The 17950-nt window shown below is 42.0% G+C and overlaps 1 protein-coding gene across 1 annotated transcript in view; it reads right to left on the bottom strand.

Moving 5' to 3' along the window:
* Positions 1-4356: 4356 nt before the first annotated feature.
* The window catches only part of FANCC (FA complementation group C), a 128647-nt gene continuing 115053 nt past the window's right edge, over positions 4357-17950 (bottom strand). Inside the window, exons 13-15 of the mRNA XM_066604083.1 lie at positions 13574-13748; positions 7765-7968; positions 4357-4825 (exon numbers count right to left, since the gene is read on the bottom strand). Coding sequence (XP_066460180.1) covers positions 4694-4825; positions 7765-7968; positions 13574-13748 — 511 coding nt within the window. The 3' untranslated portion in view covers positions 4357-4693. The remainder of the gene's footprint in view (positions 4826-7764; positions 7969-13573; positions 13749-17950) is intronic.

Here is a 17950-nt window from a genome sequence, read left to right as displayed (position 1 = left end):
GCTAAAAGCGTATGTGGATTTGGCACTACTGGGGTGTCGAGTACAGTTACTTTATTAATTTCCCGAAGATCATGTACCATGCTATAAACATCTGGTTGTCCCTTTTGTGTTTTCTTTTTAACTGGGAAGAGGGGAGTATTGGCTGGTGATGTTATTTCCCGTAGTGCCCCCATTTGAATTAAGTCTGTAATTTGTGGGCCTATAGAATCCTCTTGGGCCCTACCCAATGGATATTGTTTTACTTGGGGGGCTACGCATCCTGGTTTTAGTGTGACTACCATGGGTGTCACATTCATATGACCAATATCTGCTTTGGACTTGGCCCAGAGTTCCTGTGGAACTTCCTGTAATATTATTTCCTCTTCTGTAGTTAAGAGGAAAATTGGCTGTGGATCATCTAGAGAAGCCACCATCTGGCAAAATTGTTCTGCGTTTGTTTTTGCAAAATCAATCTGCACTGTTCCTTCTTCAGTAAACTGAATGGAAGCTGACAGGGCAGAGAGTATGTCTGTGCCCATAACTGACAGTGGAATATCATCACTCACCAATAGTTTTGTTAACACTGTCTGGTCTCTGAATTTTATGGGGAGAGGGTCTGTTTCCTGAAGTTTCTTAGGAACTCCTTCAAGACCTACAACAGTTTGAGCTGTATTTTGCCGGTATGCTGGAGGAATTAGGTGGCTTTGGATGACTGAGGTTGCTGCCCCTGTATCAACAAGGAAAGGAATTTCCTTATTGAGTACTTCCCCTTTAAGAAAAATGGCCACACCCTCTTTTACATTGCTCATGGGGAAGAAGGGCAGAGGGTCGCCGACTATTCAATCTTGGTTTTCTATTTCTCCCTTGGCGACTCGTGCTTTTGTGGGTTGTTCACTACCCCTCTGCTGGAGGAATTTTCTACACTACCGTTTAAAGTGCCCAGGCTTACCACAGAAATGGCACTTAAGGTTATGTTTGGGATGGGTGCCCCGTTTTATTTTGTTCTCTCCTGTGCTGTATTGTGCTATCATAACAGAGCTATGTCCTTTTTTGATTTTTAAATTTAGTTCAATGCCCTTAGCTGCTTGCACCAGGCCTGCTGCTTCATATTGTCTCCACTCAGGCTTGTTATCCATGAGTTTAGACCTCAAGGGTTCTCGCAACCCCTCTACAAAGGCCATGCTAAGTACATGGTCACCCAATTCTTGTATGCCCCTATACCCCAGATCTGACCAACGTTGTTGAAGGCGGGCATAAAATTGCTCTACACTTTCATCCTTCTCTTGTGTGACATTAGAAAGAGACAGGGAGGATTCTTTTAATTTTTCTTTTGCTCAACGTTCTAGACCAATTAAAAATATCTTACCACTTTTTAATTCTCTATATTTAATTTTATCCCAATCTGTGCCACAATAGTCTTTCACATAATTTAAAATTATAGTTCCCACTGCCTCCCCTGTTTTTAACATAATCAAAGGACCCAGATCAGCTGATGTTGCAGAGTATGTGTCTTGTATTTGTGCTATCTGTCTAAAGAAAGGCATAGGTCTGGTCATGGGGTCTGGTAATTGCTGTATAAGTGACATATGCTCTTGAGGTGTCCATGGTCTATATTTAACTTTTTGTGAGGTCATATCATATTGGCTCCTTCTGCCTTCCCCCTGTGTTACATCAGCTCCTATACCACTCTCCGCTCCCTGCATCTCCTCCTTGTCCTCTTCTCCATGCTTCCACTCACTAGCCTTGGATCTAGTGAGCATAGGCATAACCGGTTTGTGCCGAGGAGCTCCGCAAGCAGGGCAGCTCTCTCTCCAATCCGGGTTTTGTTGTCCACAATGCCAGCAGGTCCATCCCTCCTGTCCAGTGTTTGACCTTGGAGTGGATGGCTTGGCATAGGGTGGGGGAGACTGTTGGAATTGAGATGAAGGAGGGGGTGGAGGTGGAAGAGGGAACAGACCTGGCAATGGGGGAGCATAATATATCTGTCCTTTGAATTCTTTTCTCTGATATCCTGCATCTTCTATATCTCTACTTGCCTTTTTCCAACTATTCAACATTTCCTGTAATCCATTATCTTTTGCCCACCCAGCATGACTGTCTGAAAACCTTTCCCACTGCTGGAGATCTAATACTCCTGTCCCTTTATATCCTATGTGCTTAAACAATTTATCACATCCTCTACCAACTTCAGCTCTGCCTTCTCTTTCTTGTACAATTTCTTTAGCTGTCTTCCATACCTTATCCTCTTTACCAGCAGTATTGCCCATGGCTGGCGGTTTATGTACACCAAGAGGCTTATTATTTTATCCTTTCATACACATAAAACAATCCCCTGACCGTTGAAATATACAAACGGAACTGCAGGGGACCCTGTCCAGAATCGTGGCCTTGTTAGGGACTCCTTTCAGCGTCACTGATCAGGTTCCTGTTAACACGGGACACAAAGATTTATATTTGCACCCCGGAGGTCAGGTTCCGTCGATCAGGTCAACTCATCAATCACTCACTCGTGCATAAACAGGCACACATAAAGACAAAAACATTTGAATGTCAGTTACTACTTTTTTTTTTTAAGTGTCAGTACTTCCTCACTTGTCTGTAAGTGTCGGTACCTCTCAACCCTGCTTATTTTTCCCCCGTCTCAACTACTTCTCTTATACCTATAAGAGGCTCCCATCAGGGATTTTATCCCCTGAAAATTTTAGGCTTCCCTGGTACAATTTATACCATGCCTTCCAGAGATCGGCAAGAGGGTTTCATATTCTGTACACTGACCATGCAAAGTAACAAATAAAGACAATAACAGTTAAAGAACACCTGCACAGCATATTCAGCCCACCATATGAATTCTTAAAAAAAAAAAAAAGCTTGAAGATTTATAAGAGGCATGCACTTCTTACCCCTCGGACAGGAAAGGAGCAGCCAAGAAGCACGGATAGATTGTGGCAAGATAAAGCCTTACCTTACTGCGCAGTTTTTGTAAATCCGTGGTTCTGAGTGGCTCCTTATCCCATCTGGGTCCGGGGGGGTTTGAGGTGCAGGTGGTCCTCATGTTCCTTCAAGCCCCACGTTCTGGGCCCCAATTACTGTTATGGAATTCAATGCTCCGTCAATATGCTGTGAGGCTCCAAATCAGAGGTGGTTATGGCGGCCGCCGTGAGAAAGCAATGAAACACAGAGATCAGGCCTGTGTCTAGAAGCAATCTGTGTTTATTCTGTACATTGTCATTTCTTATACAAAAAATAGAAGGAGTATCAGTAGGCGTATCAGTGCAAAGGCTAGTGTTACAAAGTTCAATCTGTTATACTGAGGTCAAAGTACTAAGGTGGTGAATAATTGCGTTTTCTCAATAAACATGGCTTCTTTTGTTGGAATGTAGACTGACTGTCTAGTACCTTGATTCTTTATCACAATCTACATTTTAATCACATGCCCTAGACAGCAGTTAATGATCGAAGCATTCCATTATCCTTTGATCATTGTAACGAGATTAACAAGATCTTGGAGACATGATGGACATTTAAGATTACACCTCTACTTAATGTAATTAAGTACTAACCTAAATGTACAAGCATTTATCAGAGCTTTTCATAGGACACAGAATAGAGTGTACAATTTAGGCCTAAAGCCTCCGGAAACGTGTATCAAAGATACATACATATATAAATTAATATGTTCATAACCCTCACAGTTTTTTAACCCTTTCCAATCCACTGTCTGACCTCTGAAGACATTATGATTTAAGGCTGTACAGCTCCGATGTTGGATGACGTCCGTCGGGGTTCTCTTACTGTATATTGCCAGCCTCTCTGCTGTTGGAGCCTATCCAACGTGTCACCTCATGCAGTACTGGCTTTAGCCAGCATATAGCGCTGTTGTATAACAGCAGAAAAAAAAATAAGCCCCCTATGAAAACCAGAATACAAATTGGATTAAAAAGAGTTAATGCATTATAGAAAACTTGGCAAGGTATAATTGAGGACTTATGGCTATGGCATCCTTCATGTTCCCCACTACCAGACTAAGTGCTATATCTCACCAAAGAGGTATTTCCACCTGATAATGTTATGGCATATCGCTAGGAAATGATGAGAGAATTTCATATGAATCATCATGACAAGAAGTTTTAAAGATAGATTCTGCGGCAGCTGATGTGTTAATACAAGAAATAATGTACCCCCTTACTATAAACTCCAAAGAATATTAGAGGCTACTTTAGAGTTCTGTACCTTGTATTAAACGCAGTTAGTGGCCTGATGGTCACTGATTTTCTAATCTAATAATTTACAGTAGGCAGCACATTATTTCATATAGAAAGCCTTCCTGGAGATTATATGTTGGAGCGTGCAGTTGTCAAAGAAGAGAGCAAATTCACATTCTAGCTGCACAAGATGAAGCAATTTTATTCAAAAACACATATTCGTAAGAACCGCAGGTTCCACAATAAATCATCTTAAAAATAATCCTGCTGAAATGTCCAAATCACTCATTAATATTAAACTGCTCACAAGCAACTTCCTGACATCTGCATTCTAAATAAGCAATTCTCTCGAGTCGAAGCTGTGAATAAATAGCTCCATTTTTGTACAGGAAAAAGTGACATGGCCAAATTAGTGCCAAGAGACATCAAATTTCCACTGGCCGAGAGAGACGGATACAACCTGTATGCAGAGATGGTAGAAGACACATTAGGACTTGTTATTCTGGTTCCTATTAGAAGTCTTGCTGCAGTTTGCGCACAATCGTGATTATCTTCTGACTTTCCATTCCTGGAATATCAAGTCTGCTTAAAGTACGAGCCAGTATGTCAGAAACTTCACTGGCAGCTTCCTGTGTCTGAGTCATCTGAGAGAAAGGAAACAAGTAACATTATCCTCAAATGCCTTTCGATATTCCACAAACAAATATGCAGTGTGCTTTCCCAAATGCTAATAGGCCAGAATATGACCACAACACAAACAATGTTCATGTTTCTAATTAATCTCCACAAAGTACGGGCTGGCTCCCCACAATTTGATCAGACCATGACCTTGACTTTAGGTCCTAAAATCAAAGGCTTTCCAACCAAAACAGGAAGACAGATATAGCAAAAAGCAAACAAATCATATAAATAATAGATTCCCATGTCAGCCGAGGCCGTCATTTTAACTTTTCTAACTTTTATATTACAAGTGTTTAAGTCACTTTTTTTTATTGCGGCCACTAAAAAAAAATAGATTCAAATGTAACAGTTGCTAGAAAGCAATTTAATCCAATATCCATAAAATTTAGAATGTGCAATATTTGAAAAAGTAGCAATAAAAAAACTGTAAAATATAAAATACAATCCTGTATGAAGAAAACGCTACATCCTCTACTGAGATCTATCGAAGGAATTTAGGAAAAGGGTCCAAACTATGCAGGAGTTTTATTCTGCAGAACTAATTGTAAAATACTCATACGTAATAGTATAAATATCTTCAAATATTCCTAATATTCATGCTGAGAAATGTACTACTAAACTGGGATTTAGGGATACTTCTACATCAACAGTGACAAATCAAACACACACCCATCACACTTGACATTATACTGTACTAGAACACATGTTCGTTCATTCATACATTTTCTCCACTGAATAACCAAAATTTCACACTACCAGAAACAATGCAGAAGCAGAATGTAAAAGCTTAGAAGATTAGAGATGAGTGAGCGTACTCGGAAAAGCACTACTCGCTCGAGTAATTTGCTTTATCCGAGTATCGCTGTGCTCGGGTCTGAAGATTCGGGTGCCGCTGCGGCTGACAGGTGAGTCGCAGCGGGGAGCAGGGGAGAGCGGGCAGGAGAGATCTCCTCTCCGTTCCTCCCCGCTCTCCCCTGCAGCTCCCCGCTCCGTGCCGGCACCCGAATATTCAGGGACGAGCAAAGCGATACTCGGATAAAGCAAATTACTCGAGCGAGTAGTGCTTTTCCGAGTACGCTCGCTCATCTCTACAGAAGATCCCTTTACAGACAAGTAGAAAGTTTAGGGTCCTGTTAGGCCGCCTGCACACCGGCGGATATCTGCTGCGGAATCCGCGGTCTAGGCCTGCATCGCGAATCCGCAGCAAATACCCCCCATTACTTCCGATAAAGATCCACAGCTTCCTACAAACGAGCAGAAATCCATTGCGATTTCCACTCACGAAGGGGGGGAAAAAAAAAAAAAAATCGCAGCATGCTCCATTTTCATGCGGGCTCCACACGGATGCCTTCCATTGAAGTCAATGGAAGCCATCGGACCTGCAGCCCATACGCAATAAACGGTGAGCCGCCGGGTCCATTTGCAGTACAGGAAAGATGGCAACAGAGCAGACACGTGTGGACAACTGCTGCTGGGGCTGGATTCTACATGCGGAATCAGACTCATCCATGTGCAGGCGGCCTTACACAGGACAAATGTTGGGCGCCTGATAGCAATCCCAGCGACAATCGCTACTCCTTTTACAAAGGAGTGGTCATGGCTCAGTGAATGGAGGCAGAGCAGGCTGGAGATTATTCTGGCGGTCGGCCTCCATAAACAGGCAGTTTTTCAGAGATGAATGACTGCCTGTTTATATAGATAGTCGTTTGATTTTTATGTCTGCACAATCCAAATTACCAATGTATTATGGTTCATCATTCAGGTTCCTGCAGACATTTACATTGAATGATTGCAACCAATGATAACGGCCTTTTAATGCACGATCCTCACTGAATCACGGGAATCTGACCGCTAATCGTGCAGTAAAAAGGCCCTTATCATTGGTTGCTTGGGTCAGAAGGAAGGAAAATACGTCCCTTCCAAAAGGAAAAAAAAGCAGTCTATGTAGTGTCAACTATAAGTAGCTACCCTGTAAGTCAATGTTCGGCCCAGAAAAGTGCCGTGAAATATGACTAAGGATATTAACTAGAGATGAGCGAGCACCCAAATGCTCGGGTCCGCGTTATTCGAGTTGAGCTTTTCGTAAAATTTGAGAGCTCTACTCGAGTAACGAACCCCATTGACTACAATGGGAGACTCGAGCATTTTTGTACGTGGGACGCCGGGTGCCAAGCTATTTTTTTTTTCCCCTAGGGGTCGGTCGGTCTCTCTCTCCCCTGCCTGCCAGACAAAACATTTGCCAATGACACACGCTGCGTCGCGGCGGGGCTAAAACAGGCACGTCACTGCGAGGAGAAAAGCCAGTAACGAGCACCATCGAGTACGCTAATACTTGAACGAGCATCAAGCTTTGCAGAGTATGTTCGCTCAACTCTAATATTAACCAAAGCCGTTACCCATCTGTAGACAGCTGTTTCAGGGTTCTTGCCCCTCGTTAATACAATGCAAGTTACAGGTTAGACAGAGGAGAAGTTTTTGATAAGGTTTTTTACTTCGAGGTCACTTCCACAGTGACTATTTATATATCTGCATCTATAGCCAGATGTATCCTTAAGCTATATTTAGCACTGTTTATGCTTTACATTCATTCTGTGTGTGATGTTGCCATATGTTCATTCCATGCTTCTTTGTTTCATAGTTTATGACTGTAATACTCTGGGGCCAAAAAGAGGTCTCAGCCTAAACATAAAAGTTACATGATAATGAGCACAGCACAATAAATACCTACTACCGGTATATTAAATCAGGAATTATAATTAGGATGCTTCATTGAGAAATAATAACAGACGATGATCTGTAGTTTTTATAGCACCAACATATTATATACGGTTTGGAATCTTTCGTGACCACTACTAGCCAAGGGTTCTGGCAGTATGTATACTCGTTACACATTGACACTTACATAAGATACACAGTCCTTGGCGACGCTGTGCCACTTGGGACAGAATACAATGAAAGTGACACACAGATGTCTAATCAACTGCAAAGTACGTGGATGCCATGGGTTTGATTTATTTTCTTCAAGTAATTTGTGAAATGACATGGCACAAATGGTTGAACTTCTCCGGAGTGACACCAAGCATTCATAAACAGCTTTGGCTTCAACCTAAAGAAAATAACATTACAATGATTAATTTGTATTGATGAAGGATAATGGGCTTTAATGATAGCAGGACCTCAAGCATGTAGACATCCCTAGAAGAAACTTCTTTAACTAGCTTATTCCAAATGAGGGATTAGTGACTGCTGAAATCCACATTACAAAGTCAGTAGACCATTCACTTCTAGAAGGAAAGGCAGATTTTAGGCATTAATGCACATGAGTTGACATTTAACTCTGAAAAAGCAAAAAGTGAAGGCCAGACATTTCTTTAGTGTCTACAATTAAGCTGTCAGGGCTTTTAGCCAGAATGTGCTTTTTTTTCCCTAAGAAACTGATGAAAGAGCCATTATGGATTACAAGATCGTAACCTGAAAATGTGAAAGCATTGTGAAAATAATTTTGTACTAAGTACAAACAATTCAGACGATTTAATCTTGGTTAAATATTGAGGAAGTGTAAAGATATATTGTGCCACAAGATAGCATTATATCACTATTGTAAGAAATGTGTGCTGCTAATCAATAAAAAAAAAAAAAGGATTAACCTGTGTTTTTAGAACAGCACAACTTTACTATGGAGTCAAGTCAAAGTAACTGGCAACTGTGTCAGATGTATTCAATTACTAGCAGAATTAACCGGCTTCACATGGGTCTAGTTCGTGTAACTGTTTATTGCTTGTGTGTGGTTACAGATATGAAACCAACAGCTTTATAGCACCAAATTGGGCACTTAGCAAAAACAGGAACTTCGGAAGGTTTTAGAGTGGGTCTCATCTCATATTTGCTTTTTTATTTCGATATTTTGCGAGTATGTCGAGAACGGTAGGTGCTAGATAGCCAAAACCTTCCAAAGTGCCTAATTTACTTATTTGGCAAATTTGGTACAGATTGGTGGAGTTGCGTTTCGAATTTTAGCAAATATGTCACAAACAGTAGGTCTTAGAGAGCTGAAACCCAGTCTAAAAGCGTCTGAAGTGCTTGATTTCCCCATGTGCTTTAACACATAGAACATGTGCATTGTCCATCACTATATCCATTGTATAGGTGTGACTGTATAAATGAACGCGATAATCCTGTACAATGCAGTCGGTAAAATCAAATTCTCATCTGTGCTGAGTCCTATTCTTACTTTTGGAAAATAAGGTATTATTGCAGCTGCAGAAATAGGTAACTATGTGAAATATAAAAGTAGTTGTATTATGTATAAGAAGTCTAATTAACTAAAAAAACCTATAATTTTCAAGAGAAGAGGGACCATAAGTAATTCTAGCCTGCCTCATTTAGTAAATTCTTGTCTTCTCCATGAAATAATTCTGGAGCGTCTTTTCTTGGAACTCTACATTGTGCTGTTCTTTTGTTATTAAGCCTATAAATGAATAGTTTGACGACTGGGCTTTACCAGTCCCATTGTCAAAGAGGTGTTTTCACGCACAGTATCAAGACCCTTTTACATGCAACGATTATCGCTTAAACGACTGAATGAATTAACAACTTTTTTTGCATAAAATACTGTGCATTAAAATGTACAAATAATCGTCTGAAATCCTCTCCATTTCCCTCATTAGCTAAAGTGAACTCCGTATATGTTGTTTGCTCAGGCGGGTGTTTGTTTATGCGAGGGAAACTCTAGCCAGCAGGATTTTAATTAGTGTGAAGAAAATCAATTGTCTTCTGCCAGCATGAGTAAACAAGTAGTCATTGTGTTTGGCAAGGCAAACAACCAGTCCCCCATCAAGTCTTTCAGTCTATCAAGCGCATTGCATTCAAATGGAACGAATAGTGAACTGCTGAACAAATAAAACTCAGCGATAAGCGGCAACTGAGTGAATAGTGCAAGACAGATGTGCGTTTACACGCAACAATTATCGCTGACTGGAACAAATGTTGAGCAATAATCGTTGCGTGTAAATGGGACTTAACGCTGCTAGCACTATTTGGATAGTGGCAATGCGCTGGGACACCCCCAACTCATAACACTCAGGTCTTAAATTTGTTCAGAATTTTTTTAGGAGGATTAACAGAGGAATTGCACAACTCAATTCTAAGAAATGATGCTCCAAAATGGTTATTCCACTAGTATTTACTAAAATAGTCATGTCAGGGAAGTGGACGGGTCCTCTAATATAAAAAATGAAACACCATGACTACAGAATGGTATCTACCCTTCTGGGTCAAAACTATTCTAATTATATAATTGATGCATACTAACTAGAGATGAGCGAGCGTACTCGGTAAGGACAGATACTCGAGCAAGTATCATCCTTACCGAGTACCTGTCTGCTCACCCGCAAAGATTCTCGCTCGAGTAGCTGTCCTTACCGAGTAGGCTTGCTCATCTCTAATACTAACACTTTAACCTAAAAATCTAATTTTCAGTAACAAATTATTATACAACCCCCATTTGTATTGTATGTTATTATTCTAGCATGTAAAATCCTACACATGCAGTCGGATGAAGAAGAGATAGCATAAAACAATTGACCCTTTGGAAAACAAGGGATGCATGGAGTTACAAGCCCTTGAACAGCCTATATTTAATTTGATTAAACCTTATGTAAAAATGCTAATTAAAAGTGTTGAACAAATATAGGCCTTACTAAATTAAGAGTATCATCATGGGTGGTCTGTGAAATCAGTGCTAGGAAAAGCTAACATCTATACTGTAACTATGTGAACAGATACCAGGCTCTCATACACATGCTTACAATCCATAAACATGAATGAACTATTTCAGCTTTAGAGTTTAGCTTGGAAGAAGTTACTAAATTTGATCACATCCAATACTCAAGGAAATATTTCCTCCACTTCTCAGCAGCAGTGTAATATTTCAAACCTAAATAAGACCTTTGTACTACTAGTGAAAGATGGGGCATGTTGAAGAGTAAAAAAAAAAAAAAAAAGAGTAAAAGTGCCCTAATGTGTCTAGATATGCAATTTATATCCCTTAAAAAATAAACGACTTAGATGAAAAGCGGACGTCAATAAATATTTTATAACCTCATAACAAAGAACAATCTTAAAAACAGGCACAAAAAGACCTGATCATTCCGCCAATACATGGAGACCCATCCAACAGCATCAAGTTGATAATACATAGAATATCATGGATATAAAAATATATGAAACATGCACAATACATTATAATGATGTGCATCAAATAATAGATTTCAGTCCCAAAATAAGGTCCAGAGAAACACCAAAAAGAGCAAATGCTAAAAGTGCCAGTATGAGTTTAAATAAATAATGTAACATAACTGTGTGGGCTGTGGGAACAACGACCTACACGAAAGCAACCCAAATAAGAATACTAGACTGGAAAGGAGAAAAGAGGGAAGGGGGATCGTCTTAATAGGGAAGGCCCCACATGGGAACCTAGGGGCCTGGCTCGCCCTAGACGGTAATGGCAGGAACACCAGACAGAAGAAATAACACAACAGGCATCAGTTCACCTACAGACACAGGGGAATACAACATAGAACATAAAATTCACCAGGTGTCTGCACACCTACAAAGACATCAAACAGAAAATCAACCATGTATGCAGACACAGAACAAGACATTATTCACACCAGGTGTCTGCCTCACTTACAGACAGACACTAAACAAGACACTATTCACACCAGGTATCTGCCTCACGTACAGACAAACACTGAACAAGGCACTGTTCACACCAGGTGTCTGCCTCACGTACAGACAAACACTGAACAAGGCACTGTTCACACCAGGTGTCGGCCTCACTTACAGACAGACACTGAAGAAGGCACTGTTCACACCAGGTGTTGGCCTCACTTACAGACAGACACTGAAGAAGGCACTGTTCACACCAGGTGTTGGCCTCACTTACAGACAGACACTGAAGAAGGCACTGTTCACACCAGGTGTCGGCCTCACTTACAGACAGACACTGAAGAAGGCACTGTTCACACCAGGTGTCGGCCTCACTTAGACAGACACTGAAGAAGGCACTGTTCACACCAGGTGTCTGCCTCACTTACAGACAGATACTGAACAAGGCACTGTTTACACCAGGTGTCGGCCTCACTTACAGACAGACACTGAACAAGGCACTGTTCACACCAGGTGTCGGCCTCACTTACAGACAGACACTGAACAAGACACTCTTCACACCTGTATGGATGTGACAGAACAATGTTAAGTATGGATAAGATCTGAAAAAACAAACAAACACATAAGCCCTGCAATAAAATTCCAGATAGTCAACGCAATCATCTACCCAAGCACAACTTCGACTTGGGTGCTGGAGGAAACTCCTACAAATTCTTTGGACCACCAAGATCATGAACAAAACAATTCTAGACTGCATCAAACAAAAATTTTCATTGGAGGGCAAAATTATGAAACGGAGACTCTCATAATTCGGCCACAAAATGCGAGCTAATTTATTAGAAAGATCGATAATGCTTGGGGTGATCAGCGGCAAAAGAAGACCTGGCCATCAAAGTACGCACTGGCTTGATACTATCATATCCGATACCAACATGCAATTGATGGAGATGAAAAAAGCCGTACAAAACAGAACCAAGTAGAGGGCCGATTCATGAAGTGCCTGAGAATTGGCCCCAATAGACTTATCATGGACTGCATTGACCTGAAAAAAGGAGTAAAACATGTATGAAAATGAAGCGTGGAACACCCGAAAGCCTGCGACCAAGCATAGGATTAGTCAGTTTCAAAGCAAGGCTTGGAACACATATACAGGGTTTGAGAGATCATCACAAACAGAAAGAAACATAATGGAGAGCAGACACATAAGATATAAACAGTGATGAGAGATCAGCGTGGGCCTAATAGCCCAAAAACCTCTGTGACTCTATTGCTAGCTTATAGATAAAGAGCAGGATTATCAGGCACATACATCAAAATAACAAATCAAGACATATGTGTTCACTAGATTAACTATTCAACGGAACACAGTAATCTCAGAAATGCCGTTTCTTGCGAGATAGGTCTTACTATTCAGACATACTAGTAGCACCCCATTGCTTCTTTATCTCTATTTTATGTATATTAATTGCCCGCTAGAGATGATCGAGCATACTCGCTAAGGACAATTACTCGAGAGAGCATTGTCCTTAGCGAGTACCTGCCTGCTCGGAAGAAAAGATTCAGGTGCCGACGGGGGGCGGGGAAGAGTGGGGAGGAACGGAGGGGAGATCGCTCTCTCTCCCCCCTGCTCACTGCCGCAACTCACCTGTCGCCCGCGCGGGCAGCCGAACCTTTTCTTCCGAGCGGGAAGGTACTCGCTAAGGACAATGCTCGATCGAGTAATTGTCCTTAGCGAGTTATGCTCGCTCATCTCTATTGCCCGCCCAATCTCGTTTTTTCTGCTCGTTGATACGTGATTCAGCTACATATGTGATAAAGCCAATAATACTCCACTTTACTACGCTGATACATAAAACTACAAACATTAGTTAATCAGTTGAAATTACGTTTAATTGTTTAATGTCATTTCTTCTTCATCCCATGTTAAATAAATTACGTGAATTGTAAATGTATTTCCTACTATTGCAACAGTGAAACGCTAATTACGCTTTGAGGATCGTCATTTTCATGCCAAACACAGGCTGCTTTAGAGCACAACCTACCATTGTTCTACCTCTGCTTTGGCTCTCATTGCATGGATTGTAGTAAAATGCCAGAAGCCACAGCAGGTCGTCTGAAATTTCAGGCTCTGACGTCAACAGCTGCTCTGCTGCAATGTCCACCCATCCTCCTAAGCGAATTAGCAAAAACCATGATTGAAAGACATTCTCGTGAGATCTGGAAAAGAATCAAATGAGTCACTACAGAATGTAAAAACAAATCTACAGATTATTAGAAAAAACATATCTATTCCTGATCTGAAGGTTTCTACAAAGACAGAAACAAGACATAAAATCCCATAACATCAACTGATCCGGCAGGTATCATATTTACAAACATAATAAAGTAGTAAATAAGGGCAGATAAACAAATAGATACATACTAACATAAGTTTCTATATACAATATCTTATATTGGGTGGTCCATTTATGCCCCTATATTTATTACTAGAGTGTCCTACATGTATTCTCTCTTCTCAATCTTGTTTTAATTCTATGTATCTGACTGCTGGATTATGAAACAGATGTGGCATGTATGTTTGTTTTAAAGCAGGACATTACGGCACATGCATAAAATGAGCCATAAATGACTGATAGGAAGGGTCCAACAGATAGTCCTGGAACTATCTTTCAGTCCGGAATACGTCGGACGCTGCATAGACTCCTATGGGAGCCAATGACAGCTGCCAGAGAAGGGAGGTGGGAGGGAGTTTAGCAGCATGATTGCTAAACTCCCTCCCCCTTCTCTCTTCCCCTCTGGCTGATTGCAATGGGAGGGGGCGGAGCCTTAAGGCCCTTTTACACATGACAAGTGTCAGGCAAACGATGCCCGACACTCGTCTCTGTGATGCTTGCTTGGCACAGGAGCGAGTATTGCTAGATCACCGACAGCGCGCCCAGCAGGGAGGCGGGTGGCTGAAGGAGAGTTCTCCCCTCGCTCTCCCTCCGCCCCTCTCCATTCACTGTAAGCAGCGGCCATTCAGTACTGAACAGCTGCTGTTTACACCGAACGATGTGTCGTTTGGATTGTGAGCTGCTTAAAAGGTGAACGACTTGTCAATTCTCGTCCAGTTTCAGCATGCTTTTATATGGGACGACTATCGTTCAAAACCCAATGTGAGCGCAGGGTTTTGAACAACCAGAATGAGAATAGTCTCGTGTAAAAGGGCCTTTAGCCTTCTGCCTTCGATGCGGTCGATCAATCCCTTCTGCTACAAAACGCTTCTCCTCCCTTGGCATCATAAATTTGGCCCTCTCCTGGAACTCCTCATACCTCACTGACTGAACATTTAGTGTATCCAACTTGCTCAGCAGCTACTTGCTTTGCAGTTTGTATACTCTGTGCAAGGACCCTTACTAGAGATGAGCGAGCACCCAAATGCTCGGGTCAGCATTATTCGAGTTGAGCTTTTCGTAAAATTCGAGAGCTCTACTCAAGTAACGAACCCCATTGACTACAATGCGAGACTCAAGCATTTCTGTATGTGGGACGCCGGGTCCCGAGCTTTTTTTTCTTCCTTGGTTTTTCCAGATATACCATTTTACTGCCCAATATGTAGTGTCCAACTTGGTGCCACTGAAAACAGACACCTCATCCATTTTTAAGTTGGTTCTCCTGTGTATGGCAATACCCTATTGGTCATTGTAATCTACAAACACAGTAGGGCTCAAAAGAGAAGGAGCCCCACTGATTTTGGAGCGCCAATTTTGCTGGATTGGTTTTCAGGTACCAAGTCAGTTTGCCAGTTTTGCAGATCCTTTCAGGTCCCAGTACAGTGGAGGCCCTTGAGAAGTGAACTCATTTTGGAAATGACACCCCTCAAGACATTAATCATAGGAGTGTAGTGAGTATTTTGACCTAACAGGTAGTTTCCATGAATTAATATGCAGCAAATGGTGCAGAGTGAATATTGCCATTTTTCCACAGATATCCCATTTTAGTGCCCAATAGGTTGCATCCAGCTTGTGCCACTGGAGAGACATACTCTAAAATTTGTTATGCGGTTGTCCCAGTAAGGCAATACCTTATATCTGGTCAAAAGCGTACACTTCCTTTGACCACCATAGACCCGCGCCCTGCTAAACCTAATGAGTGTGGAAGAGCAGCAACTACCAAAGTGGGACTGCTGTCCTGGTTCCCTTGATGGTTACGAATGATTAACACTAGAGATGAGCGAGCCCCAAAATGCTCAGGTGCTCGTTACTCGAGTCGAACTTTCAGTGATGCTCGAGGGTTCGTTTCGAGTAACAAACCCCATTGAAGTCAATGGGCGACCCGAGCATTTTTGTATATCGCCGATGCTCGCTAAGGTTTTCATTTGTGAAAACCTGGGAAATTCAAGAAAGTGATGGGAACGACACAGCAACGGATAGGGCAGGCGAGGGGCTACATGTTGGGCTGCATCTCAAGTTCCCAGGTCCCACTATTAAGCCACAATAGTGGCAAGAGTGAGACCCCCCCCCCGCACTGTCAGCGTAAAGATCGTTCTCCTCTGCCACAGCTGTAACAGCTGTGGCAGAGAAGAACGATGTTAGCCCATTGAATTCAATGGAGCCGGCAATACAGCCGGCTCCATTGAAAGCAATGGGCTGCCGGCGATGGCGGGATAAATTGTCGGTAAGGGCTTAAATATATAAGCCCTTCCCTGCAATTCATCCATAAATGTGTAAAAATAAAAAAAATATATATACTCACCTTGTCCCGGCAGAACGATGTTAGCCCATTGAATTCAATGGAGCCGGCAATACAGCCGGCTCCATTGAAAGCAATGGGCTGCCGGCGATCGCGGGATGAATTGTCGGGAAGGACTTAACTATATAAGCCTTTCCCTGCAATTCATCCAGAAATGTGCTGGGACAAGGTGAGTATCTATTTTTTTTTATTTTTACACATTTCTGGATGAATTGCAGGGAAGGGCTTATATATTTAAGCCCTTCCCGACAATTCATCCCACGATCGCCGGCAGCCCATTGCTTTCAATGGAGGCGGCTGTATTGCCGGCTCCATTGAATTCAATGGTCAGTGCTCGTTTAATCGAGACGAGTACCGCGTGGTGCTCGTCTCGAGTAACGAGCATCTTGAGCACCCTAATACTCGAACGAGCATCAAGCTCGGACGAGTATGCTCGCTCATCTCTAATTAACACCAATTATTACCCTGTCAATGAGTCCTAGAACACAGTGATAGGTTATTGCACATACTACCTGAGATTGATCAGTTTGAATTGACAAATGAATTATAGTGATCACATGTCATTTCTTAATGTGGAACCCATGTTGTGTTATCTGCATTTGGATTAGTTTACTGTATGAGGCTAATCCATGTGCATCCTGCAGCAGCTCTAAATGCAAATTTGCAGCAGAAATCAGAGGCTTAGCCTTGGATTCCTACAACGGATTATGTAGCAGATCTACAGAAGATTTTTCTAATGTGGAAAATGAAAAGTGAACAAGCCCCACTTCCTCTCTCTGTTGGGCCCCTGTCACGTCCACCGGGGACGTGCTGGAACCGTAACCCGCAGATCTCGCAGATAAACACACAAACTGTGTTAAAACAATAATGAACTTAAACATGGGAACTCTTTCCCTATCTAAAAAACCTCAGGGACAAGGACCTGCCTACATGCAGGCAATTCGCCCTGACAAGGATGTACCTGATGTCAGCGGGCGCTTGCGCAGTGTACATAGCTTGCCTAGAGCGGGTATGGGTGCGGCTTTAATTGGCTGCTTTTTAGAGCCTCCTTACAACGTAGTGAAAATACCCTCCACGTCACGGCCGACGCATGCGCACTGTTGACTGCCGGCCTAGTGTAGGTATGGGCGTGTTGTTTATTGGCTGTCCGACCCACACATGCGCAGTCTGGCGCGATAGACGCGGATGATGATGTATACCAGTGTATATCGGGATGACATATGTAAGTCTTCTGTTTATATTGATTAGTTAATTTACCGCAGCTGTAACCTGTTTGTGCCTGGACCAATCATGCTCTATATGTGTTTGTATGGGTGTGTACACTTTTTACTGTGGGTGTTTTTAGGTTACTATATAAAGGGGGCTTATTGCCCTCAGACTGCATGCTTGATAAAAACCTGTTGCATCAGGTCGAATCGTTGCAGATTTTTTATGCAATTGACCAGGGAATAAAGAAGAGGATTCTTTTTGCTAAAATTTCCAGTGTGCTGGTTCTATCCTTTTATTGAATTTCTTCTAAGGATGTACCTGACCTCGTACCTCGGTCCTAAGTTAACTTTATGTGGGACAGGAAAATAATATACGAAACATAAAAGAAAAGAACAAACTTAACTTTGAGATGCAGCAGGCAAATCATAGGTCCAGGACCAAGCTCTCACTGAGAGCATGGTCAGAAGATTCAATAGCAA

Source organism: Eleutherodactylus coqui, chromosome 5, assembly GCF_035609145.1.
Source record: "Eleutherodactylus coqui strain aEleCoq1 chromosome 5, aEleCoq1.hap1, whole genome shotgun sequence".
In the NCBI taxonomy this organism is placed as follows: Eukaryota; Metazoa; Chordata; class Amphibia; order Anura; family Eleutherodactylidae; genus Eleutherodactylus; species Eleutherodactylus coqui.
Note: the sequence above shows the minus strand (reverse complement) of the source record. Positions and strands in the feature narration are given on the sequence as shown.